The following is a 26,702-nucleotide window of genomic DNA, read 5'->3' on the forward strand; positions in this document are numbered from 1 at the left end:
TCTTTGGATTGTTTTCTGTGTTTCTATTTTGTTGATTTCTGCCCTCAGTTTGATTATTTCCAGTCTTCTACTTCTCCTAGGTGAGTCTGCTTCTTTTTTTTCCAGAGCTTTCAGGTGTGCTGTTAAGTCACCAATGAGTGCTTTCTCCGTTTTCTTTAAGTGGGCACTTAGTGCTATGAACTTTCCTCTTAGCACTGCTTTCATTGTGTCCCATAGGTTTGAGTATGTTGTGTCTTTGTTTTCATTAAATTCAAGAAAGACTTTAATTTCTTTCTTTATTTCTTCCTTGACCCAGGTGTGGGTCAGTAGTTGACTGTTCAGTTTCCATGAGTTTGTGGGCCTTCTGGGGGTAGCATTGTTGTTGAATTCTAATTTTAATCCATGGTGATCCGATAAGACACAGGTGGTTACTAATATTTTTTGTAACTGTGGAAGTTTGCTTTGTTACCAAGTATATGGTCAATTTTCGAAAAGGTTCCATGAGCCGCAGAGAAGAAGGTATATTCTTTCCTATTTGGGTGGAATGTTCTATAGATGTCTGTTAAGTCCATTTGGTTCATTACCTCCATTAAGTCTTTCAATTCTCTGTTAGGTTTCTGTCTGATTGACCTGTCCATTGGTGAGAGAGGAGTGTTGAAGTCTCCAACTATTAGTGTGTGTGGTTTGATGGCTGCCTTGAGTTCTAGAAGTGTTTCTTTTACATAAGTGGGAGCTTTTATATTAGGGGCATAGATATTCAGGATTGAGACTTCATTCTGAAGGATTTTTCCTGTTATGAGTATAAAGTGTCCCTTTCCATCTCTTCTGATTGATTTTAGTTTGAAGTCAACTTTGTTGGAAATTAGTATGGCCACACCCGCTTGTTTCTTAGGGCCATTTGCTTGATAAACCTTTTCCCAACCCTTTACTCTGAGTAGGTGCCTGTCTTTGTGGTTGAGGTGTGTTTCTTGTAAACAGCAAAATGTTGGATTCTGTTTTCGTATCCAGTCTCTTAGCCTGTGCCTTTTTATAGGTGAATTGAGTCCATTGATATTAAGTGATATTAATGACCAGTGGTTGTTAACTTGAGTCATTTTTAGTGGTAGAGTTTGTGTGTTTCCCTTCTTCTAGTTGTGCTGGTGAAGGGTCGCTAGATGCCTGAGTTATTGTCGGCGTTGTTGGACTCCTTGGTTTGTGATTTTCCTTCTATTACTTTCTGCAAGGCTGGATTTGTGGCTGCGTATTGTTTAAATCTGTTTTTGTCCTGGAATATCTTGTTTTCTCCATCAATGGTGAATGCAAGCTTTGCTGGGTATAATAGTCTAGGCTTGCATCCATGTTCCCTAAGTGTCTGTAGCACATCTATCCAAGCTCTTCTGGCTTTCATGGTTTCCATTGAGAAATCAGGTGTAATTCTGATAGGTTTCCCTTTATATGTTACTTGACCTTTTTCCTTTGCAGCTCTTAATATCTGTTCTTTATTCTGTATGTTTTGTGTTTTGATTATTATATGGCGTGGGGATGCTTTCTTTTGATCCAGTCTATTTGGTGTTCTGTAGGCTTCTTGTACCTTCATAGGAACATCCTTCTTTAGGTTGGGGAAGTTTTCTTCTATAATTTTGTTGAATATGTTTTCTGGGCCTTTGAGTTGTAATTCTTCTCCTTCTTCTACCCCAATTATTCTTAGGTTTGGTCTTTTCATGGTGTCCCAGATTTCCTGAATGTTTTGTGTTAAGAATTTGTTAGATTTGTTTAGTTCTTTAATCTGTGAGTTTATTTCTTCTATAGTATCTTCAGAGTCCGAGATTCTTTCTTCCATCTCTTGTATTCGGTTGGAAATACTTGTCTCTGAAGTTTCTGTTCGTTTACTCAGAGTTTCCATTTCCAGTCGTCCCTCAGATTGTGTTTTCTTCAATACCTCCATTTCATTTATCAGGTCTTGTACTGTTTCCCTTACCTGTTTGATTGCTTTTTCTTGTTTTTCTTGTTTTTCTTGGGTATCTTTGAGAGATTTATTTATTTCGTCTACCTTTTTGTTTGTCATCTCCATTTCTTTATGGCAGTTTTTTACCTCCTGTTTAAGGTCCTCTATTATTTTTATAAAGTACTGTTTAATGTCGGTTTCTTCTATATCTTCTGGGGTAGGGTGTTCAATTCTTGTTGTTTCGGGATGTCTGGCTTGTGGTGATGTCATGTTGCCTTTCATGTTGTTGGAGGAGCTCCTGCATTGGCGCCTGCCCATCTCTTCCCCAAAGAATGATGGATCCTTCTGCAGACTGTGAGGTCCCCTTGCAGGCCAAGCAGCTCTCAGACAAAGGCCTACCTTGCTCCGGGTAGTCAAATGAAGGAGGGGACCTCCCACCGGCCTGGGTGCACTCAATTCCAGGTCCCCAGAGCCCAAACAGGCTGAGCTGTGGGATTTTGTGGCCCCAAAGACGGGAGGATGAGGAAGGGGGAGGGGGGGAGGATTCTGGGTGCAAGCTGGGAAGGGACAGGGAGAGAGAGGCGGTATCCAGGGAGAATAACCCCTGCAGGAAGAGCAGGAAGTGTGCTGGTGGCAGGGGGAGTTGAGAGTCGGTGGTCCCTCACCGGGCAGCTGCCGAGGTTCGGGCACTCACTCCTCACTCACCCCAAAGAACGATGGATCCTCCTGCAGACTTTCAGGTCCCCTTGCAGGCCAAGCAGCTCTCGGACAAAGGCCTACCTTGCTCCGGGCAGTCAAATGAAGGAGGGGACCTCCCACCGGCCTGGGTGCACTCAATTCCAGGTCCCCAGAGCCCAAACAGGCTGAGCTGTGGGATTTTGTGGCCCCAAAGACGGGAGGATGAGGAAGGGGGAGGGGGGGAGGATTCTGGGTGCAAGCTGGGAAGGGACAGGGAGAGAGAGGCAGTATCCGGGGAGAATAACCCCTGCAGGAAGAGCAGGAAGTGTGCTGGTGGCAGGGGGGGTTGTGGAGAGTCGGTGGTCCCTCTCCGGGCAGCTGCCGCGGTTCGGGCACTCACTCCTCACTCACCCCAAAGAACGATGGATCCTCCTGCAGATTTTCAGGTCCCCTTGCAGGCCAAGCAGCTCTCAGACAAAGGCCTACCTTGCTCCGGGCAGTCAAATGAAGGAGGGGACCTCCCACCGGCCTGGGTGCACTCAATTCCAGGTCCCCAGAGCCCAAACAGGCTGAGCTGTGGGATTTTGTGGCCCCAAAGACGGGAGGATGAGGAAGGGGGAGGGGGGGAGGATTCTGGGTGCAAGCTGGGAAGGGACAGGGAGAGAGAGGCGGTATCCGGGGAGAATAACCCCTGCAGGAAGAGCAGGAAGTGTGCTGGTGGTAGGGGGGGTTGTGGAGAGTCGGTGGTCCCTCTCCGGGCAGCTGCCGCGGTTCGGGCACTCACTCCTCACTCACCCCAAAGAACGATGGATCCTCCTGCAGATTTTCAGGTCCCCTTGCAGGCCAAGCAGCTCTCAGACAAAGGCCTACCTTGCTCCGGGCAGTCAAATGAAGGAGGGGACCTCCCACCGGCCTGGGTGCACTCAATTCCAGGTCCCCAGAGCCCAAACAGGCTGAGCTGTGGGATTTTGTGGCCCCAAAGACGGGAGGATGAGGCAGGGGGAGGGGGGGAGGATTCTGGGTGCAAGCTGGGAAGGGACAGGAAGAGAGAGGCAGTATCCGGGGAGAATAACCCCTGCAGGAAGAGCAGGAAGTGTGCTGGTGGCAGGGGGAGTTGTGGAGAGTCGGTGGTCGCTCACCGGGCAGCTGCCGCGGTTCGGGCACTCACTCCTCACTCACCCCAAAGAACGATGGATCCTCCTGCAGACTTTCAGGTCCCCTTGCAGGCCAAGCAGCTCTCAGACAAAGGCCTACCTTGCTCCGGGCAGTCAAATGAAGGAGGGGACCTCCCACCGGCCTGGGTGCACTCAATTCCAGGTCCCCAGAGCCCAAACAGGCTGAGCTGTGGGATTTTGTGGCCCCAAAGACGGGAGGATGAGGAAGGGGGAGGGGGGGAGGATTCTGGGTGCAAGCTGGGAAGGGACAGGAAGAGAGAGGCAGTATCCGGTGAGAATAACCCCTGCAGGAAGAGCAGGAAGTGTGCTGGTGGCAGGGGGAGTTGTGGAGAGTCGGTGGTCCCTCACCGGGCAGCTGCCGCGGTTCGGGCACTCACTCCTCACTCACCCCAAAGAACGATGGATCCTCCTGCAGACTTTCAGGTCCCCTTGCAGGCCAAGCAGCTCTCAGACAAAGGCCTACCTTGCTCCGGGCAGTCAAATGAAGGAGGGGACCTCCCACCGGCCTGGGTGCACTCAATTCCAGGTCCCCAGAGCCCAAACAGGCTGAGCTGTGGGATTTTGTGGCCCCAAAGACGGGAGGATGAGGAAGGGGGAGGGGGGGAGGATTCTGGGTGCAAGCTGGGAAGGGACAGGGAGAGAGAGGCAGTATCCGGGGAGAATAACCCCTGCAGGAAGAGCAGGAAGTGTGCTGGTGGCAGAGGGGGTTGTGGAGAGTCGGTGGTCCCTCTCCGGGCAGCTGCCGCGGTTCGGGCACTCACTCCTCACTCACCCCAAAGAACGATGGATCCTCCTGCAGATTTTCAGGTCCCCTTGCAGGCCAAGCAGCTCTCAGACAAAGGCCTACCTTGCTCCGGGCAGTCAAATGAAGGAGGGGACCTCTCACCGGCCTGGGTGCACTCAATTCCAGATCCCCAGAGCCCAAACAGGCTGAGCTGTGGGATTTTGTGGCCCCAAAGACGGGAGGATGAGGCAGGGGGAGGGGGGGGAGGATTCTGGGTGCAAGCTGGGAAGGGACAGGAAGAGAGAGGCAGTATCCGGTGAGAATAACCCCTGCAGGAAGAGCAGGAAGTGTGCTGGTGGCAGGGGGAGTTGTGGAGAGTCGGTGGTCCCTCACCGGGCAGCTGCCGCGGTTCGGGCACTCACTCCTCACTCACCCCAAAGAACGATGGATCCTCCTGCAGACTTTCAGGTCCCCTTGCAGGCCAAGCAGCTCTCAGACAAAGGCCTACCTTGCTCCGGGCAGTCAAATGAAGGAGGGGACCTCCCACCGGCCTGGGTGCACTCAATTCCAGGTCCCCAGAGCCCAAACAGGCTGAGCTGTGGGATTTTGTGGCCCCAAAGACGGGAGGATGAGGAAGGGGGAGGGGGGGAGGATTCTGGGTGCAAGCTGGGAAGGGACAGGAAGAGAGAGGCAGTATCCGGGGAGAATAACCCCTGCAGGAAGAGCAGGAAGTGTGCTGGTGGCAGGGGGAGTTGTGGAGAGTCGGTGGTCCCTCACCGGGCAGCTGCCGCGGTTCGGGCACTCACTCCTCACTCACCCCAAAGAACGATGGATCCTCCTGCAGACTTTCAGGTCCCCTTGCAGGCCAAGCAGCTCTCAGACAAAGGCCTACCTTGCTCCGGGCAGTCAAATGAAGGAGGGGACCTCCCACCGGCCTGGGTGCACTCAATTCCAGGTCCCCAGAGCCCAAACAGGCTGAGCTGTGGGATTTTGTGGCCCCAAAGACGGGAGGATGAGGAAGGGGGAGGGGGGGAGGATTCTGGGTGCCTACTCTTTTTTTTTTTTTTTTTTTTTTTTTTTTTTTTAAAGAAATTTATCCTTTTTCTTTTTTCTCCCAAGCCTATGTATATTTTTAACCATACTGTAAACTATTTAGAGGTTTTTTCTCTGTCTGAATTGGTCTTTACTGTCTATTTCTCTTTTTCTGACCACATGAGTCTTTAATTTGCTAAGTGATATGGGTAGGATTAAAGCTTTGGTGGTGGCTCTATCCCATTCCTTGGCTTCCTGAGAGTCTAGCTTCATGGTGGAGATAATAGAGAGAACCACATTTTTTTACCGCAACTCTGTGGAGTTTCTAGGCCATGGTTTTTTTTTTTTTTATCATAACTCTATGGAAATTTTAGGTCCATGCCACCATCAAGAAGCATGCCACCTAAACACCATTTAAGTGTTTGTAAATGGAAATTTTTGTGACACTCAGTCCCACAGCTGTTCAGTCCCAAAGAAACACACAGAGGTCTACATTAATTATAAACTGTTGGCCTGTTAGCTCAGGCTTCTTATTAACTAGCTCTTACAACTTAAATTAACCCATAATTCTTACCTATGTTTAGCCACGTGGTTTGGTACCTTTTCCGAGTGCAGCATTTTTATCTCGCTTTCTCTGCACCTGGGTGGCAACTGCAGACTGAGCTTTTCCTCTTCCTAGACCCTAGTCTGGTCACCTCACCTCTACTTCCTGCCTGGCTACTGGCCAATCTGTGTTTTATTAAACCAACATAGGTGACAAATCCTCACAAGTTACAGGAGCATTGTCGCACAGCCCTAGTATATAGTGGTTTGGCCACTCCCACCCCTCCCCTCCCCAACAATAATGACTCTTAATCACTCTCTCCTTCCCTTCTAGGACATTTATTTATTCCTTGCTCACCAGAGGGAGGCCTTACCCAGTGATTCTCTTTCTGAGAGCAATTGCCTTCTGCATAGGAAATGGATTTCTTCAAGCGCACTATCTGATTTACTGCGCGGAATACCCTGAGGAGTGGTACACAGATGTGCGGTTTAGCTTGGGTAAGTGGACCCGTCTCTCCCCCCTTCCCAGCCAGCCCCAGCCCCACAGCGTCAGTCTCCACTGTCTCTCATCCTACAGCAGCCTCCTCCCCAGATTCTTTTCCACTCAGGCTCCTCCTCTGGCCTCCTCCCCACAAGGCAGCTGGGGAGAAGATTTAAGTATGTGCCACGTCATCTCCCATCTCAAAATGGGCTGAGAGATTTCTACTGCTCCCCTGCCTACAAAGCCCAAATGTTATGGGTCTTTCTGACTGGGAGGTTATTCCTGCACCCTGTCACCTCCTTTCCTGTGCTGGGGTTCAAACAGTCAGGCCTGTTCTGTCCAGCGCTTCTGTCCAGGACGCTCCCCGTTCCTAGATTGTTCTGCTTTGCTGAGCTTCGAGGCTTGGCCCTCTTCCTTGCTTTATTCTCTACCAGTTTTACCCTCCTCAAAGAAGCTTTCCCTGAACACCTGAAATAACTGAAGAAACTGATCTTTAAAAATTTCTCCTATTTTCTGTGGAAGAGGAGGTGGGAAGAGTGTAAAGGCCAGAAGGGATGGAGGACACCAAAAAACAAGGCTCTCTACCTCAACAACAGCAAAGCTCATGTGATCTCACAGCGGTTGAAGCTGCATGCACAGGGCCTGCATGAATCTATCTTCACCAGGTCCTCTGAGCTTTTATTATGACTTCCAGTTTAGTGTTTTTATGGGACTCTTAAGTGTGCGAACAACTGCGTCTCTGATTTTTGTTCTTCTCCGATTCTTGAGCCTTCTCTTGGGCTCTTTTCCTTCTGTTGCTTTGTCTTGTCCAACTTCAATATAATAGTTTTTGTTTTATTTTATTATATTTCATTTTGTTACATTTTAAAAATGAATAAATGAGTGAGTGATTGAATGAGTGAAAACCAAGGCACTAGGGTAAAGGTTAACAACTGAACTGTCATTTACATCTGCTGGAGAGGGAAAAATCAATTTTTTCCAATGGTGTATATATAACCATAGGGTATATTAGCCACTCTAGGACAGCCCTCATGTTCAGGAGTAGTTGATCAACATATAATGGACTCCACAGGATTGTTTGTTTGTTTTTGGTTTTTTGTATGTATGTGTGCTTTTTTTTAAAAAAAAATTTTGTTTTTGTTTTCCAACACAGTTTTTTTTTGTGTGTGTGTGCGCGCAACAGTCCCTGGCTGTCCTAGAACTCACTTTGTAGACCAGGCTGGCCTTGAACTCACAGAGATTTGCTTGCCTCTGTCTCCCAAGTGCTGGGATTAAAGGTGCGTGCCACCACTGCCTAGTTTTTGTGTGCTTTTATTTGATTACAGTTTAGTATTTTGGGGGGGAGGGGAGGATGAGGTGTTATTTTCTTGATTTGGCATGATTTGTTGTTGTGTTGAGCTTTTGTTTTCTGAGAAAGAACATCATGTTGTATAGGACTAGGAGGAAAGGATCTTGAAGAACTTGGGGGAGGGAAAGAATATCATTAAATATATTTAAATTTAAAAATAATTTAAAGTAATAAAAATATAATAAAATTTCCCCCCACTGTATTTATGTGTATATACATGTTTCTTTGTGTTTGTGTGTGTGCGCACATGGAGGTCCAAGGTCAATTTGGATGCTGTTCCTCCGGACAGCTGCTTGCATTGCTTTCTGAGACAAGGTCTCTCACCCAAGTTGGAGTTGCTATAGGACTAGACTAACTGGCCAGGGAGTGCCAGGGACCTTTTTGTCTCTATATCGTCTTTACTTGGTTTCTAAATGTGTGTCACCATTCTGGACTTTTAAAAACATGGACAGTAGGATCAAACTCAGGTCCTCATGCTTGCAAACCAAGCACTTTACTGACTGAGCCATCTCCCTGGCTCGCTCCCCTCACGTCTGTAAGAAGAACCAAGGTCCAGGATATTTAAATTCTTTGTACACTATCTTGGCTCATGTCAAAAAAGCCCAATAGATCAATATAGATTTTTTTTTGAACATAGTGTCTCTGACTGTCCTGAAACTAGCTTTGTAGATCAAGCTGGCCTTGAACTCACAGAGGTCCACCTGCCTCTACCTCCCAAGTGCTGGAATCAAAGCTGTGTGTTACTATTGCCTGACTTAGAAATCATTCTTAGTCCTTATTAATATTACTTGTCGCATTCTGCCTATTGACTTAACTATTTCCGCTGTCTTCAGAACCAGTTCGTGCTGGGCTTTCTTCTCCTCAGCTGCATTAGCTTTGTTCTACACCAAGCCACAGTTCCGTCTAGCCCGGATGTCTGCAGTCAGTAACCTCCACACTGAGAATCCCGTCTCCAGCCTGTCCTTCAGCCTCTTCTTATGCTGTAGTCAGAGCAAACATTCAAACATCACAAAGGAGCAGAGGCTTCGCTGTGAAGTACGGTTACACATGTAGGGTGTTATTTGGCCACAAAACCAAGAAGTGGAACAAAACAGCAGAAAAAGAAAGATCTCTGGGTTAAAATGAATAATTCTTATTTTTATTAAACCATTATCTTGAGCATAATATTTATATTGTTAAATAGGAAGAATACGAGTCACTTTTTTATTGATAGTTTGTGCACTGACCATTGCACGCATGTGTATGTCAACTCCAACCTTCACAGTGGGGCATGACAAAGGAGAGCGTGGAGCTGGCCGGCGAATGAGCCAGCCAATTGTCCAGTAGTGACTCAGCCACGTGCTTGCTGTTACTTACTGCTTTATCTATTTATTGTTTAATACACACAATGCTGTTGTCTCCTGCTTGCCCCACTCCCCCTCCTCTGTCCATCACCTTACGAGAGCGCTAACATTTTTACCCTAGGAACAGGAAAACCTCTCCTCCCAGAAAGCTTCAGACCATATCTGAATACCATTCTTAGATTTGGCAACTACATGTCCCTCCCTTTATTTTAAGAAAGAAAGAAAGAAAGAAAAAATCTTGTGTGAAAAATATCAAAGCAGAGTGTATCTTTTGACCTGTCACCTCTCTTCTTTGCCAAGGTGTCTTCCTATTTGTTTTGGGGATGGGGATCAACATCCATAGTGACTACCTGCTGCGCCAGCTTAGGAAGCCTGGAGAAATCGTCTATAAGATTCCACAAGGTAATGCCTCCCTGGCTCCCAGATTTCCAGTGTTCACTGGAGCCTGCCCCAGGGGTTGACAAATGGGGAGGGTTCGTGACAGCACAACTATGCAATATATACACTGTGGCTTGCTTCTGTCCTCCCCTGCATACTCTGTCCCTTCTGCAGAATCTAAGGAGGCTCCAAGACAACTAGGGTTCTAACTCAGTTGGTGGAGTGACTGCCTAGCATGCATGAAGCCCTGGGTTCCATCCCCAGCAACACTTAACTCAGGCATGGCGGTACATATCTATGATGCCAGCACTTAGGAAGGGGAGGCAGGAAGATCTGGAGTCAGGAGTTCAAGGTCATTCTTTAGTATGTAGTGAGTTCAAGACTGGCCTTGTTATAGGCACACACACACAGAGAGAGCAAGACAGAGAGAGAGAGAGAGAGAGAGAGAGAGAGAGAGAGAGAGAGAGAGAGAGAGAGAGAGAGAGAGAGAGAGAGAGAGAGAAAAGACCCCTTGCTCACCCTAGGTAGGAAGATCATAGTACCCTCAAGGTGACAGAGGGCACCAAGCTTGGCTAAGAGGTGGGGACAGTTTACAGCCTGTCATCTACACAGAGTGGCTGCGCTAGCAACGAAGCGAAGGATTTCATTGTCAGGTGAGCATCATAGTGTGCTAACAAGAACCTGGATGGGGCAGTCTATTGCACACCTAGGTTACAGAGTATGGGCTATTTTGAAGTTTTAAATTTTTAAAAACCTTTTTGCTAAAAGGTAAGAGGCAAACCCATCTTAGCCTAGGCCTACACATGATCACAAGTATCAGTATCATGTATTTTGCCTTCGTGCCCACTGTAAAGTCTTTAGGGAGCAACATGCATGTATAGCTATGGCTCCCCCACTCCCAGATCAAATGTGGGATTGTTTTATGGGTCACATTTTTCTAAATTGAAGAATTATGTTCTAACAATGAGTAGCTTAGAAAGCATATAAACCAGAACATAGACACTTAATAAGATTAAATCCTGTCTATAATTATATGCTTGTACTTTCTTCCTAAAATTTTACTTTTTAATTAAAACAATTTTGTCTGGCGTGTGCATGTGTGTGTGCGGGCACTTGTGCGTGTGTGTTTGTATCCACGTGAAGGCTAGAGTTCGAACTCAAGTGCCTCCTTCAATTGCACTTGCACCTCATTTTGTTGATCCAGTCTCTCACTGAACCTGGCGCTCATCGATGTAGCTAGACTGTCCGGCCGTGGAGCTCCAGGATCCTCCGGTCTCTACCTTCTCAGCACTGGGATCGCAGGCATGTGCCGCTGTGTCTGGCTTTTATGTGGGGACCAGGGATTGAACTCAGGTCCGCAAGTTTGGTGATGACGGGGCCTGAGCTTTCAAGTGACGGGCAGCGTGCTGTACTTACACTGCAATGGCTGTGATGTCACCAAACGGTGACTACTCGAAGTCTGTTAGAGTCTATGTGGCTCAGCATCACATCTGCAGTCTGCTGGTGACTTGTGACGTGCCACTGGGTAGCATGTGACTGCCGTGTCCGAGATCAAGATACAGAGAACGAACCAGTGTAACTGGTCCCAAGAAACTAGGTATGAGAGTCTGACGAATAAGCATTCGGCAAGGAATCAGTCAAGGTGATCAACACAGGCAAGTGGACAGTGGTTCCCGCCCTTCCGGATGTAAACAGAGCCCTCGTTTGCAATAAAAATGTCCTGGATTATGATATGATGGTGTAGACCAGCAACCACTGATTAACAGTGGCAAAGCTATTGTGGTTAGTAATATATTTAAATGGTAAGTATTATTAATTCCTTGGTATCCGAGGAACTAAGCTAGACCATTCATGATGTTCATGGGTAATTGGACCCTCACAAAGTCACGGGTGTCATGGGCAGGAAGACAATGACACTGTCATTCTTCGGAGAAACTTGCTCCTTGTGTCAACCATATCTCTCACAGCTGGGACAGAACGCTGGACAGGAGCACCGTTAATTATCTCAGTGTCCAGGTAGAGGAGGTGAGGACACCTAGCATGCTAGGTAGGAGGGCTCTTATCATTGGTGGCAGGAACGTGGGGTTACTTGTTTACATCTCTCTCTGTAGCCAGCCAGAAAGTAGAGGGCTTGGGCAGGAACCAGGCCAGCTATCCCCCCTCGGGAATGGCTTTCCACCTGCCAGCAAGGACCCATGGCCGGAAGGTTCCACAGCCTTCTGAACTGGTACCACAAACTGGGGACAAAATGTTCCCACAGGACTCCGTGGGCAGCGCTCACATTCCAACACTAAGTGCACTCAACACTTGAAAACTCCGGTTTAATAATTAAGTAAAGATGAACTGGGACAGTTCTTAGAAACCAGATTGCCAAGGTCGGTTTCCAACGGAGTTCTAAGAGTGAGAGAGAACGACTTAAAAGCACGTTTTAACGTAATTACAGAAGGAGAAAAGCTGTTTTGGTCACAACTTTTCTAGTTTAAGACGGCTCATAAAGCTTGAGTGTGGGTATATTTAACGTCGTCAGAAATGCCTTGATTTCTAGATAGTTCTGAGACGGGAGCTCTCTGGTGGGTAGAAGTGAAACGCTTCAATAGCAACAGAGCTTTTTATCCCCAGCAGGGCGAATATCCTCTGCGCTCAGCACGAGCAGTGTTGAGGGCAGGGAACCAGGTAGTGGAGGATCAAAGGGTCCAAACAAATCAAATCATTGCTCACACCTGTTAAGATTTTATTTCAATGTAGCGCGTTGTTTTACTTTGTGTGACTGGGGTCTTGCCGGGGAAGGCTTGGGAAGGTAAGGAGTCGCCTGAAAATGTCCTTTACAATGGAGCGAGATGAGAAACAGGCCATCTGCACCTCTTGCTCATCTTGTCTCAAAGCTGGTGGCTTAACAGTTGTAAAGAATCCGGACAATGTCCATCAGTAGATGGGGCCACTCCAGGATTCCAGAACCTTCAGCAGGCAAAGGGCTGTGGTTGCTTTGTTTTCCCTTATTTCTAAGAGGCTTCCTCTAAATTCTGGCTGCAGAAGGGGCCTCCCATCTTACCGTTTACCTTTGTGTGTTCTGGAACAACAGCCAGGGATGCGGTATCACAGAACTGAGGTTCTGAGCATCGTTTTTTCTGATTCTCTACACACAGGTGGCTTGTTTACGTATGTTTCGGGAGCCAATTTCCTGGGTGAGATCATTGAATGGATGGGCTATGCCTTGGCCACGTGGTCCATTCCAGCCCTTGCGTTTGCATTTTTCTCACTTTGTTTCCTTGGGATGCAAGCTTTTTACCACCACAGGTAAGCTTTTCAGCAGAGGCGTCTCTGTTGTTTCCTGTCTCCGCGATTAAAACGCCCTGACGAAAGCAACGTAAGGGAGAAAGGGTTGAATTGGCTCACTTCCGGATTATGGGGGCAGTGTCATTGCAAAGATGTCAAGGGGGCGGAAACTCGAAGCAGGTGGTCCCATTGCATTCATTCACAATCAAATGCAGAAAGTAGATGAATGCATGCATGTGTGCTATGCTTCGCTTGCCCTCTTGGTTCATACTAGCGGTTCTCCACCCTCCCACGCTTCCTCAGGCCGTGCTGACCCCCAACCCTAACATTATTTAATTGCCACTTCACAACTGTAAATCCGTTACTATTTTGAATCGTAATGTAAACATCTTCTCACCAGGATGTCTGATATGTGTGCCTAAAGGGGTTGTGACCCACAGGTTGAGAACCTCTGTATAAATTTTATACAGTCCAAAGTCCCTCATCAGGGAATGGTCTTACCATGATTTAATAGGTCTTTCCATAGCAATAAACTTCGTCAGGACAGCCCCTCACAGGCGTTTTCTGAGGCCGTCCCTTCATATTAATAGTTCCTCACAGCTGTTACCAGAGGTTTGCCTTTGAGAAGTCAAAGTGACAGCTAACAGTGTCCCAAGAGCATCACAGAACATTCTTCTCCAGTGAGACTGTAGCACATGGAATCAGATTTACAAACACATGATAATGGAAATGTGATAATCAAATTGTGTGATGAAATTCTCACTTTTCAAGCTCTTACTGAAGCTGGAATTGAGTAGGATAATGTTAGTGTAGCGCATAATGCCTGTCTGCGCTCTATGCACTACAATACAGTTTGCGAGGTTCAGGCAAGGGGCTGGAGATTGAAACACACAAAGACACACAGAGAGAGAGACATGGTCCTCTAGTCACTGGTAAAAACCCTTTATTCGATAGCATCATGGAGGCTTATATACCCAACAGTCAGGTGGGCCAACAGGTGAAAACCTTGTCCTCTGATCCTCAAGGCAAGGGAACGCGTGCTCAGGAAGCAGAGCTGGTAAACAACGTTGACACACAGCTCTCAGTAACTCAAATCAGAAGGAAAGTAAAGATCTCTAGCAGGGAAGAACAGCTGGAGGCCAGGACTCCAAATGGTCCCAACATGGTAGCAGTAAATAAATAAATAAAAAAGACTGTATAGATTGATATTATTGTGCGCAAGAGAATGGACCACAAGATAGACAATGAAACCCACTTTAAGAGTTTTATTAATAAAGAGTGGGGGAAGGGGAAGGAGGGAGTGAACAGGCCTGTCTGGAAGGAATGTGGCAGGAGGCGGGGGGGGGGGGGGGGGGGAGTGGGTGTGTCCACTTTTAAAGGTAGTTCAGCGCATGTAAAAGGGCGGGGGGGAGTGTGGAACAGGAGTTCAATCTGTAACTGACTGTGAACAATCAATGGAGAAAACTCACTCCCTTCGGACCAGCTCAGGTAATGTGCATACTATAAACATTATTTCCAAGGATGAGACATTATCTCTACTGGACAGACCTCATATATTGGAATCCTCAAAGAGGGCATTAGAGCAGAACAATGGACAGGAGATCCAGACATTACAAAAGGCAATGGAAAATAGATTTGAAAAGATTGAGGCAATGATCAAATTCGATGACCAGGAACAAAAGGTAAAAAGGCAAAATTTAACCTCATTGGTACGTAAAAATCTCCGGGATAGTTTCCCATACCATGCATGTGTATAGATTACGTGGCCATGCTGGCATAGATTACATAAGGTGTAAGGCCCTAAGGTGACTAGGCAATTTGCCTGAATGCTGATGGCACATGAGCAGCCACAGGACCCTGGAAATGCTAGCGCCTGGGGTGACTAAGCATTTTGCCTGAATTCTGACAGCCGGGGAGCCCAGACACAACGGAAATGATAACTTACACAGAGGCACCAGAGGTGATGGCTGGGCAGCCATCATGCCCACCTTGTTGAGGAGGGTCTCCCACTCTTCTTCCCTGAGGATTTAGTTAATGATTGATGGGAGAAAGAGAGAGACTTTTTTTTCCAGTGGTGTAGCCAATGGTAAGGTGCCCATGTTCCTATGAGGAACCCTAATGAAACTCGATGAATCATAAACAAACCATAAAAACAGAAGGGAAATAGTTGGGAAGAGAAAGGGGATTAGTGGGAGTGGAAAAGGACAAGAGAGGGTAAAAGAAATGATCAAAGTGCATTTACAAGTGTATGAAACTGTCATAATGAAGCCTATTACTATGCATAATTAACATATGAATAAAAGTTAAAGACGGCTTCCCACAGTGAGTTGGTTGGTTCAGGTTCTATGCCTGGTGTTGGTAACCACTTGACTGGAAAGTTCTGATAATGGGTTAAGAGGTGAAGCAAATGTCCATGCTTCAATTCAGTTCTCTTCCGTCCCATTTCTTGACGTGTGTTCCATGGCTGAGACCATTGCCAGCACATCCAGGTTTCTTGGAAAGGTAAGGTAAGCAGGTGAGCCCTGAGTGTGCCATCTGCTGGTACATGTTGGGACTGCAGGCATTTAAGGCGTTCCTTTGGAAGGTTGGTCTTCAGCTTTAACCCATCAGGCAAGGGTTGAGTAGAATAACAGGGATAATGGAGAGCGGTGGTGGGGAGGAAAGGGTAATGAATTGTTTACTTCACCTGCTTACCTTAAAGGAACTTTTGTAGCTAGAAAGATGAGAGACCAGGGAGGAACACATGGGGTACAGAACGGGGCTGAGTGCTCCTTAAGTTCTTGCCTCAGCGTCTCTCCTCGTTAATGATTTCTCTAATAGTCTTCAGGATTAAATGAGGTGCAATCTCCTTTCTTCTGAGTGGAACTGAGACCAGTTCGGGAACAGTCAAAGTGGAAGTTTCCCCATGACCTATTTCTATCACCTTCTGGATTGAAAGGTGCAGGGTAATCCCAGCACTGGGGAGGCAGAGGCATATGGAGCTCTGTGAGTTCGAGGCCAGCCTGGTCTACAGAGACAGTTCCAGAACAGCCAAGGCTGTTACACAGAGAAACCCAGTCTTGGAAAAAGAAAGAAAGATAGGGAGAGAGAGAGAGAGAGAGAGAGAGAGAGAGAGAGAGAGAGAGAGAGAGAGAGAGAGAGAGAGAGAGACAGAGAGAGACAGAGACAGGGAGAGACAGAGAGAGGGCGGGGTTTCAGAGGTTCATGGCCTTTGAGAGACAACATAACAGCCCTCCCACTTCAGGAGAGTCTGCTGCCCATCAGAGGCAGTGAGAGAGTGGCAGAGGTCAGGGCATTGCCGGGTGCATAAGGGTTTTTTTTTTTTTTTAAAAAAAAAAAAACCTAGACCGCAAAATACTTGGTCAGGAATTCCACCAGAAGTTTCCAGCTGGTGCAATATCAGAATCAAATTGAGGCCGTCTGGTTATAGTCTTCCTGGAGGGAGAGCCAGGGGTGGCTCTTTTAATGGACCAAGAGGGCTTTGTGAAGGTGCGCATGAAGCAAGGACAGGCACAGGCAGGGCAGGGCTGAGCAGTCGGGATCTTTTCAAATCAGATCAGCACAGGCCAGGCCCTTCTGGCACATTTCATTTATTTATTTATTTATTTATTTATTTATTTATTTATTTATTTATTTTCTGGTTTTCCGATCTAAACCCAAAGCACTTTAGCTGAGTGTATTTGGTCTTTATTATGCCTCAAGGGCCATTAGCTTCAGCTAGCAAAGAGGACAATTTAGTCACACAGGGTAGAGGCTTTTCGTAAAATGCATTAATCTCATTAGGCTGTCAGAGGAAATGACCCTCAGCTGCATGGGCTTAGGACAAGGGAACTCTCTCTCTTCATGGCTCTGGAGACCAGAGGACTGGCCTTAAGGTACAGGTAGGGCCATGCTCTCTGGAACGGCTTGAGGAAGAATCCTTTCTTGCCTTTATTCAGTTCTGGTGGAGACTGTTATTCTTAGTTTTCCATGACTGGGGCAGATCTCTAATCTCTGCCAGTCTGCCTGTGACCTTCCAATCCCATATGCCTTCCTGCCTCTTTTCAGGTCTATGGGATTAAGGGTCCACCCTGCACCGTTATGAGCTATTTTAATTAATTACATCTACAGTGACCATAGTTCCAAAATAAGATTGCATCTTCAGGTGTTGGGAGGTAGGACTTCACCCTACCTTTTAGGGGGCAAAATTCATGATAGTGGTATAGCAATCCATAGTAATAGTGGTACTCCCAAGTTTCAGGAAGGGATCTTTTCCCAAAAGTGCTATCAATTCTCTGAGGTTAACTTTTCCCATAACTTTTTGTAATTTTTTTAATTAACATGTGTTAGTTAGACACAATAATGAGCCTCATGGCATTTTCTTACATATATAATATATTTTATCACATTCACCATTACTACTCTTTATTGTTTCCCCCGCTCTTAAATGGTTTTATCTTATTTTTGAAGGCTTATTTTTATTTTACTTACATGTATTGTGTGTGTCTGTGTGTTCATATGCATGCATGCGTGCATGCGTACTTGCGTGTGTGTGAAGGGGCGTGGTCGGTTGGCAATTGGAATTAACCAAACTAGCTTTATTATAAAATACACAGCTTTAATAAAAGGAGGAAAAGGGAAAAACTTACAGAGCCAGAGTTCCAGCGAAGCACAGGAAACAAAGAGAGCGAAAACAAACGCGCACACGGATGTTTGAAAGGTATTGGCCCCCCCAGGGGACACGCCCCTCAAACAAGGGGATTGGTCAGCTCCCCCATCATCTCCCCTTTTTGTCTAAATAAGACAGATTCAAAACCAAATACAACTATATACAGTGGGAACAGATAATAAATATAAAATTACAAACAGCAGACAATATTAAGCAAGAAACATATAACAAAAGTTTTACTAAGTATTCTATTCTAAGGAGTCTAAATAATGTAGAGGGTAACTACAATTATCTAATCTTCAACCCCATCAAAGATCTGAGAAGGGAAGTAATATTACTTAAGCAACCAGGAAGTACAAACGAGAAACTTCCAAAATGTGCAACAAATGATAGAGACAACTGACTACCTGGGCAATCACCCAAAGTCTCTTTTACAATGTTGAGGCAACCAACTTTGGCTAAGGCCTAACATAACTGACATACCATTATCAAAGGCAAGGAACTTTTTTTAGAACTATCCTACCCTGTCTTGGCAAGATAAGACAATCCTGTTTTATCCACTTATGGATATTTTGTATTTTTGTCAATAGTCGAGGTATGGGCTTTTCTTTGCCCAAAGGCCAGTTCTGTCAAAAAGAAGACAAGCTCCCAGTGGAGTGTCTTTGGTGCTCAACGTTCTCTTGGGAATAGAGCGGTGTTGCCAGGAGTGATTGTGTCTCGTTAGCATGGAATTCTAGGTTAAATTAAAGACCATTTTCTACAGCTCTTTGAAGAGGTAGAAGATTATACTATCTATACTAAATATAATCTCTATGTATCTAAAAAACCTGATTATCCTAAATATAAATATGACAAACATATATGACTATTGATTTATAATTCTCGATACCTATCTAACTTGAAGACTAAGAGAATAAACTGTGCAATAAATGAGGACAATGATCTCCAAATGTAAACAATGTCATTACATAAATAATATCAGAGGTAGAAATGTACATTACAATATGGTAAATATCTCAATATAACAATTGTTTTAAACAGAGATAGAAGCATACTCTCATACAATAAATAGAGGTAGAAGCATACTCACATACAATGTTCAATATATCAATATACAAGAATCAGCACCAATACAATTTTCTAAAAACAATAACTCTCGAATACCAATCATCCCATCAAACCAGTTAATCCCCCCTTTTTTTATTTAAACACTGCCTGGCCCATTAGTTTCAGCCTCTTATTGACTAATTCTCACCTCTTGCTTTAACCCATATTTAGTAATCTGCGTAGCACCACGAGGTGGTTGCTTACCAGGAGAGATCTTAACCTGCGTCTGTCTGGGAGAGGAGAGGCATGGCGACTGACTATGGCAACTGCCTGAAGCATCTGCCTGACTCTGCTTTCTCTCTCCCACAATTCTGATCTGTCTACTCCACCTACCTAATTTTCTGTCCTATTAAAGGGCCAAGGCAGTTTCTTTATTAACCAATGAAAGTAACACATAGACAGATGACCCTCCTCCATCATGTGTGTATGCCTCAGTTTCTGGAGCTGAGTTACAGAGCTGAGTTACAGGCATGGAGTTGTGAGCTGTGAGCCATTGCACATGAGTGCTGGGAACCAAACTTGGGTTCTTTTTTAAAAATATTTATTTACTTATTTATTATGTATACAATATTCTGTCTGTGTGTATGCCTGCAGGCCAGAAGAGGGCACCAGACCTCATTACAGATGGTTGTGAGCCACCATTGTGGTTGCTGGGAATTGAACTCAGGACCTTTGGAAGAGCAGGCAGTGCTCTTAACCACTGAGCCATCTCTCCAGCCCCAAACTTGGGTTCTTTAGAAGACCAACAAGTGCTCTTCACTGCTGGATGATGCCGTGTTCTAAAGACAGTATTCCACTTCATTTCATGCCTTCTCCTGACCCGCACATTCTTCCTCTCCCATCTTCTGTGATACCCCTTAGGCCTTGGAGTGATCCAGAAGCTCATTTCATGGCTGAGCACTTAGCATTTCCTTATTCTTAACACTTTGACCCTTTATGAGTCTTTGCAGTTACTGCTGTCCACTGCCAAAAGAAGCCGCTCTGAGCCAAGCCGTAGCGCCCATCTACGGGTATAAATGTAGCTAGACAGCACTTCGATGGGCACGTCTTTTCCACTTAGTAGAATCGTCTCAGTGGGGCCTAGGACCTCCTCAGCCGTGGACTCTTGTCCAGGTTTCTCGTCTCAGGTGTGCATTTCCTGTGGAGCAGGCCTCTGGTCCAACCAGACAGCAGTTGGTTACCCCCATTACTAATTCGCCACTAGTTCACCAGTTGTCCAGAGTTTTGGGAGGCTCTAGCTTCCTGTAGTTTTCAGCAGAGTGAGGCCAAATGAGTACTTCCTTTGTCTATTAAAAAAAAATTGGTGACATGTGCACAGCATAAAATTTACCACTTTAACAATTTCCAGTGTAAAGTTGAGTGTCGAGTGCACCTGTCATATTGTAAAAATCATCTCCACTACCCTCTGATCGTCCTCTGTACTTGTCTGCACCCAGGTGGCCAACATTAACAAGAGACGACTGTAGGAAAGGGGCCGATGATGGCACACGGGCCCAGGAAGGGTCAGGTGCTGAATAACCGGGTTGGCTTGTGAAGTTCAGTTGTTCACAACTACTCTGTTTGTAATCATTCCTTCCTTTCTTGTCCTTTTAGGTTCTACCTCAAGACGTTTGAGGATTACCCCAAATCTAGGAAAGCCCTCATTCCATTCATCTTTTAAAGAGCCCCAATTTTAAGGAGCAAAGCTTCTACAAGGAAACTACCCAGCTGCTGAAACTATAAGCTGTAAACGAAACTGGCCTGTGTCTTGCTCATATGATGTATGTGATCATAGGTCTCTTGTTATTCTGGTTGCCTGAGGCATGCTGAATCATGCCTGCTTAACCTTTATTCCTGTCTGCCAGGGAGCTTTAGCCTAATTTCCTGTTGGGGCTTCACAGAGGACCTTCCTTGGAGACATTTTCTCCTCAGCTATTCCTTCTAGAAGCTTTCCCTTTCCCCACACTCCCCCCCTCATTGTATGATCTGAAGACATGTGACTTTTTTATTTTTACTCTGTATCAGTTTTGGAAGTTCTGCAGTCAAAACGCTTTGGACTGTCATAATGGAAAATGAAATCATAACATTTGCAGGAAAGTGGGTGGAACTGGAAATTATTTTATTAAGCAACATAACCTGACTCAGAAAGATAAATACTGCATGTTTTTGTCACATGCAGATCCTAGATTTTAATTTATATGTATATATGTGTCTGTTTATATGTGTGTATTGGGGGACATATAGTTCATCAAATTAGGAAGGAGATCATAAGAATGTAAGAAGAGGTCTTTGGAGGAGAAAGAGGAGGATGGAATAGGTGTGGGACAAAAGCAGAGAGAGGCTGCTTCCGGGGAAGGGAAGGGGCCAGCAGGAGAAATGCAAGAGAACAGGGAAGGAGAGGAGGGAAGTGGGGATTGGCAAAAATAAAGTATGTAGGAAAATGTCACAGTGAAACCCATTACTTTGATTTCTGGTTTTGAAAAACCCAACCAATCAACCAGCTAACCAACTGGAAAAGACTGTCTGGGGTGAGGGCAAGGCTTACAGAGCTCATCAGAAGCAAACCTGTTGTACGCCCACAGAGTGGCAGAGATTTACATTTTCAAGTGTCGCAGGTTCAGAGCATGCCTAAATTACTTTGTATTTATCTGCACATAAATTACCAACATGTACAACAGACGGACTATGGGAAAGGAGTTGATGATAGGCTCATGGTCCCCAGGAATGGTCAGGTACTAATCTTCCTCTTCAGTAGTTAATTAGGAAGAGATGAGAAGGGAGAACTTTAATGATGGAATTCCCTTCTCAGACCCAAGTCTAAATGTCCACAAGTGTCTTAGTCAATGAATATCCTGATCTTCCAAGAGTTTTCACGGTCCCCACTAGAGCTATCATAACTCTATCCATAGAACTGGGATAGATTTTCTTGATGGTCAGATTGTTTTTTGAACACAGAGAAAAATATATAGCTATGAGTGGTTCCTGAGAGAATAAAGAAATGTGTTATGACAGACACTGTAAACTCATGATTTTCGGAACTGATGGGAATATCAAATGTCATGGACACATCAAGCATGAGAAGTTCATGCAGAAGACGATAGGCTGTTTACATGGAGGAGATGTCTACAATGATGTGAAGGATTCCAGAAGCCCCGAGCAGTTTCTTCTGGAATTTCTTCCTTATGAGCCTCGAGACATACAAGACAGACATGTTCCAGCCGTAGCTTGAACATCAGTCCACAAAGGCCCCGACGGCAGAAGCTGAGGTCTGTGAGCCGACGTTCACCTGGGCAGAAAACCTATTTCATTCAGTGTGGGCAGGCTTTCACACACAGTTTTATTTTATTTTGTTTTAAATTTCAAGTTTCAAATTGTAAAAATTTGGAGGTTTTCTATATGAACTGAAATCTTGGCATTCCTTTAAGAAGTTGGAGGGAGAGGCATAAAAGACAGACTAGAATGGAACATGAGCAAAACACAGAATGTTTGGTCCAAAACTGCTTTGGGTCTATAGTAGGCAGTGCATTGTGGTGGGATCATTTAGTAGAACATTTGCGTTCACCTCCCGGCGAATGAGGGAGGGAGGAGAAAGAGACAGAGGCACCAGAGTTCCACAGTTCTCCTTTGAGGGAATGCCTCCCCTTCTCAGTGACCCACAACCCGCCCTCCAGGGGTGCCAAGCTGGGAACTAACCCTAAGGCACAAGCCTTTGGTGAATGTCCAAGATGCAAGCTATATAAGCTTTTGTGCGAGTGGCGAATTCACCTGAAAGAAAAAATTTCCAGGACTCTCCACAGTTGAAAACCACTTTCCCCATGTCGTTCATGGTAGAGCTGGAGATGTTCCTCTAGAGAGTGCTTTCCTACTATCTGCGAGGCCCTGGGTTCCATGTCGGGCGCCAATGTGGTGCTCGCCCCAGCGCTTGGTCCACACTAGAAGATCAGAAAGGCCGTGCCATCTTCTGCCTCATAAGGAGTTAGAGGCCAGGTTAAGATACATAAGGCCCTGTATTAGAATGTTTTTTGTTTTAAAATGGGTTTTTAGAAATCTTATTGACACATGAAACAAATCTAGGGCAATCCTTGAAATGTGAAAAATGCTTAATAAATGGCTGCCACCCTTGGCCTAGTACTCTGACAAACCTGCCATTCATCAGTTGCGTGCTTTTGCCACAAGAGGGCACTATGTAGAATTTTATTCAGGTGAATTCAATTTATGTGTGTGTGTTAGTTCTACAAAACCTTATTGCTATTTCAACTTAGCTTAATTAACCACAGACTTTCATCTATAAAATTAAATTTTATGAATTCATTTATTATTATCGAGTTTGTGTGAGTGCACACGTGCATTTGGAGGTCAGAGTACAAGTTCGTTCCTCCCACCATAGGTTCTGGGTTCTGGGTTCTGGGTTCTGGGACCAAGCTCTGGTCATCAAGTTTGGGTGACAAGTGCTTTTACCCATCTTGTGTCCTGTTTACAGACCTTCTTAATTTAAATAAGTTATTTGTGTGTAATATGAGATCTTCCCTTGACATCTGAGGGATCCTAGTCATCTAAAAGCATTGTTTTAAACCTCAGTGTTCTTTGTTGAAGACAGGGATATATATGGATATATGTGGATATGTATATTCATACATATATGTATACATTAAACACAATAAAATTATGAACATGTCCCCATTCCATAGACGTAGTTCCTATTTTTTTCTAGTTTCCCTAAACACAGAGTGTAACAAAATCAAGGGAACAGAGTGGAGCCTTCCTCTGGGTGGTTTCCACTAAACCATCTTACTGGTAGTTAACTGCCAAGACATGTTTTCTTGCCCTGGACCAAGAAGCTTTCACAGAGGGAATGTTCCCTGCCGGCCTGAAGAAAGTGTGCTTGATTTGACTTTCAGGATCGAGATTTAAAATGTGTAAGCTGACATTAGACATCAGCTAGTCCCCTGCCATCATATTATAGACAGAAACCCTGAGACTTATGGGGGTAAAATGCTTCCCCAAAGTGCTGAGCTAAACTGATCATCTCATTGGGTCTCTTTGAGGGCCAGAAGTCTTTTTCAAAGCAGGGTTCCACAAGGTTCCAGCAGAACCTATGGATGGAACCGGTCCATGCAGGAATCACTTCTTTACTACATGAAAAATATTAGTGGGTTCTAGAGATTAAAGCCAGGTGCCAATGCAGCACCGCTGAACTATACCCACAGCCCGGAGACTATTGTTGAATTAGACATGTCTTCTGCTCTTTAGAGCTGCGGTGTGGGTTAGTTTAGAAGTCACACGGGAGAAAACTAACCAGATCTCAGTTCCGGTATCTTGTTCAGCTACACATGCTTTCTTTGCATGTCTGGGAGTTGTGTCTTGTTCACTCTAGGAGGATTGGTGGGTACACGCGTCATGAGTCTGTTTAATACAGAAGGGATTTTCCAGCCTTATTATGATCCCTATGTTTGATGGGGAGGAAGTTTCTATTCAGGAATTCCCACCTCAAGGTTTACCTTCATGAAGAGAGACATTGACTCCACTGCCTAAAAGGCAACTCAAGCTCTGATGAGAAACTTGCAACCAAACAGCGGTTGAGGCAACTTACACCCTTCCGAGCACAGACGACTAAGTGACTTTCCGTGGTTACCTCACGGCAGTCATCCTGCTAAGCAGGTGACCTGCCCTTGGCACGGTCAGGAGACTGACCTTTGGTTCTCCAACAGCTCACGGCCAGGGGCCCAGGCAGGCACATGAGCATGGCAAAGCAGGTGAAGCGAATCCTTCTGTAGCTGGCGGCCACTGACTTTACAGCAGGGGCACTACTTCGTGATAAAGGGAAGAGGTCGGAAGCCAGGGGGCGGTATGGCGCTTGTTAAGTTCCAGGTTTGTTTCTGGTGAGTGTCATCTGAGGCTGGATGATGGAGGATATCCAGTGTCCTGTCTCAGCGGGCTTGGAGGACGGAGGAAGTGGCAGAAAAAAAAAAGGGAGCATGTAGGGAGCTCTATGGAAGGTCACGAGAAGGCTGGTACGGAAACGAGGAAACGATCTAAGGACCGCGGGCAGTGCGCTCCCCTAGTACAGTGGCTTCCCCCCTTTTCCTTGGGTCCAGATCGCGAAGGTTTGATGCCTTCCATGTGCTCCCAGGGAGAGAAATTCTCCTGAGGGTTTGCGTGAGCGCTTCTTACAGCTCCACTCCGTGAGAGGAGAAGGCACGTTCACGTCAACACAAGCCATCTGGATGTACCTCACAAGGAATGCTTCAGCTGTGTTTCTGTCAGATCACCTCATAAAGGTGGTTTTTGATTTGGATAGCAGGGAGAGAGAGGTGAGGCGTGATTCTGAGACGTGGTTGCCTTCAATGCTGTGAGGTGGGTGGGGAGAAGGGAGCATCCAGTCTGCTTGTAGACTTACTTTCCTCCGTTTCCGAGCCTCGAAAACCAAACCAAACCAAACCAAACCAAACCAAACCAAATCACTGACCTTTTCTTATAGGGATGTATATATCCCGCCTTTCACGTTGATTAGATAGCAAATACCAATTCAATTTCATTAATGTGTTAATTAATGCTTTCTTTCAGCATGAGCTAAGCTGGGATACTATCTCATTAAAAAATGTTCTTTGTGGTTGTCTTGGTTACTCCCCCCATTTTTCTTTTATTGAAAATAGATTTTTTTTCACACAACATACTCTGATTTTGCTTTTCCTCCCCCAACTCCTCTCCTCCCCCCACCCAGATCCCCACCTTTTCTGTCTCTCCTTAGAAAATAATAGGCTTCTAAAGGATAATGATGAAATTTAAAAAATATATAAAACAAAAACAGATAAACCAGTGTAGGACCAAACAAACAGTAGAGAAGAAAAAGAGCCAAGGAAAAAGAAAAGAAACACAAATAGATGCAGAGACACACATTTGTACACATAGGAATCCCATAGATATAAACAATCAAAAGCCATAATATCTAATCAAAAGCTCTGGAAGGTAAAAAAAAAAAAGAAAAAGAAAAAGAAAAAGAAAAAGAAAACTGCCTTGATGAAACATTTTGAGACTAGGAACCTCCGAAGATGCCATTGAGCTCATTTTGTGTTAGGCACGGGGCCTGCTCTTAAAAATGATTTGTGTCCTTACTGGGACTGTCAGAGAAAACCATTTTTTCATTTGTGAGTAGTTATCAGCTGGAGATAGATTCTGAGTTAGGGCTAAGGGCTAGTGTCCAATTCTCCTCTCAGTTCTGGCGTCCCAGCTGGTGCAGATCCGGGCCCTTGCGACAGTCGCTGTGAGCTCATCCGTGTATCGGTCCTGCTGGAGTTAGAAGACCTTGCTGCCTAGTTATCCTCCATCCCCTGTGTTCCTTACACTTTCTCTGCCTCCTCTTTTGTATGGTTTCTTGAGCTCCGAGGGGACATATTTGATGGAGACAATCCTATTTAAGACTGAAGGTTCCAAGGTTTCTCTGCACGGTGTATTTGTTCCCATCTACCGAAGGAGGAAGCTTCTCTGATCAGGGCTGAGCAAGACACTGGGCATAGCAGAACATTGTCAACTTATTTTTTCATTACTTTAGCAGGACACTAGAGTTTGGTTTTTCCCTATGTCCCTGGCCTATTTGATCTCAAGCTAGTTCTTAGCCACTTGGGCAGTGTCAGGGATGAGTTCCAGCTCAAAAAATGAACCTTAAATCCAACTTGATATTGGTAGGTCCCTCTACAAGCATCGTGCTGCAATTGCACAAGCATATCTTGCTGGCAGATTATCATTGTAAATCGAAGAGTTTATAGCCTGGTTGGTGGTTTACCTTTCTCCTTTGGTAGCATGCAGAGTACCTTCTAATGCCATGAACACTAGTCTGTAGGGACGAAAGCTTTAGGTAGGCCCTGGCTTGACTTTTCTGTGCTCAATGATTTGTGTAGGTGTTGTCTTCAGCAATAGGGCCTGACTTAGTTAGGGTTACTAATGCTGTATTGAAACACCATGACCAACACAACTCGGGGAGGAAAGGGTTTATTTGTTTACACTCCCACAGCACTGTTCATCACTGAAGGAAGTCAGGACAGGAACTCAAACAAGTCAGGAACCTGGAGGTAGGAGCTCGTGTAGAGGTCATG

General features: G+C 45.5%; 1 protein-coding gene across 1 annotated transcript in view; it reads left to right on the forward strand.

Annotated features, from left to right (window-relative positions):
- Srd5a2 (steroid 5 alpha-reductase 2) overlaps positions 1-23,297 on the forward strand; it is a 25,266-nt gene extending 1,969 nt beyond the window's left edge. Inside the window, exons 2-5 of the mRNA XM_042054550.1 lie at positions 6,390-6,553; positions 9,528-9,629; positions 12,749-12,899; positions 20,227-23,297. Coding sequence (XP_041910484.1) covers positions 6,390-6,553; positions 9,528-9,629; positions 12,749-12,899; positions 20,227-20,293 — 484 coding nt within the window. The 3' untranslated portion in view covers positions 20,294-23,297. The remainder of the gene's footprint in view (positions 1-6,389; positions 6,554-9,527; positions 9,630-12,748; positions 12,900-20,226) is intronic.
- Positions 23,298-26,702: the final 3,405 nt, after the last annotated feature.

This window comes from Arvicola amphibius, chromosome 2, assembly GCF_903992535.2.
Source record: "Arvicola amphibius chromosome 2, mArvAmp1.2, whole genome shotgun sequence".
NCBI classification, from domain to species: domain Eukaryota; kingdom Metazoa; phylum Chordata; class Mammalia; order Rodentia; family Cricetidae; genus Arvicola; species Arvicola amphibius.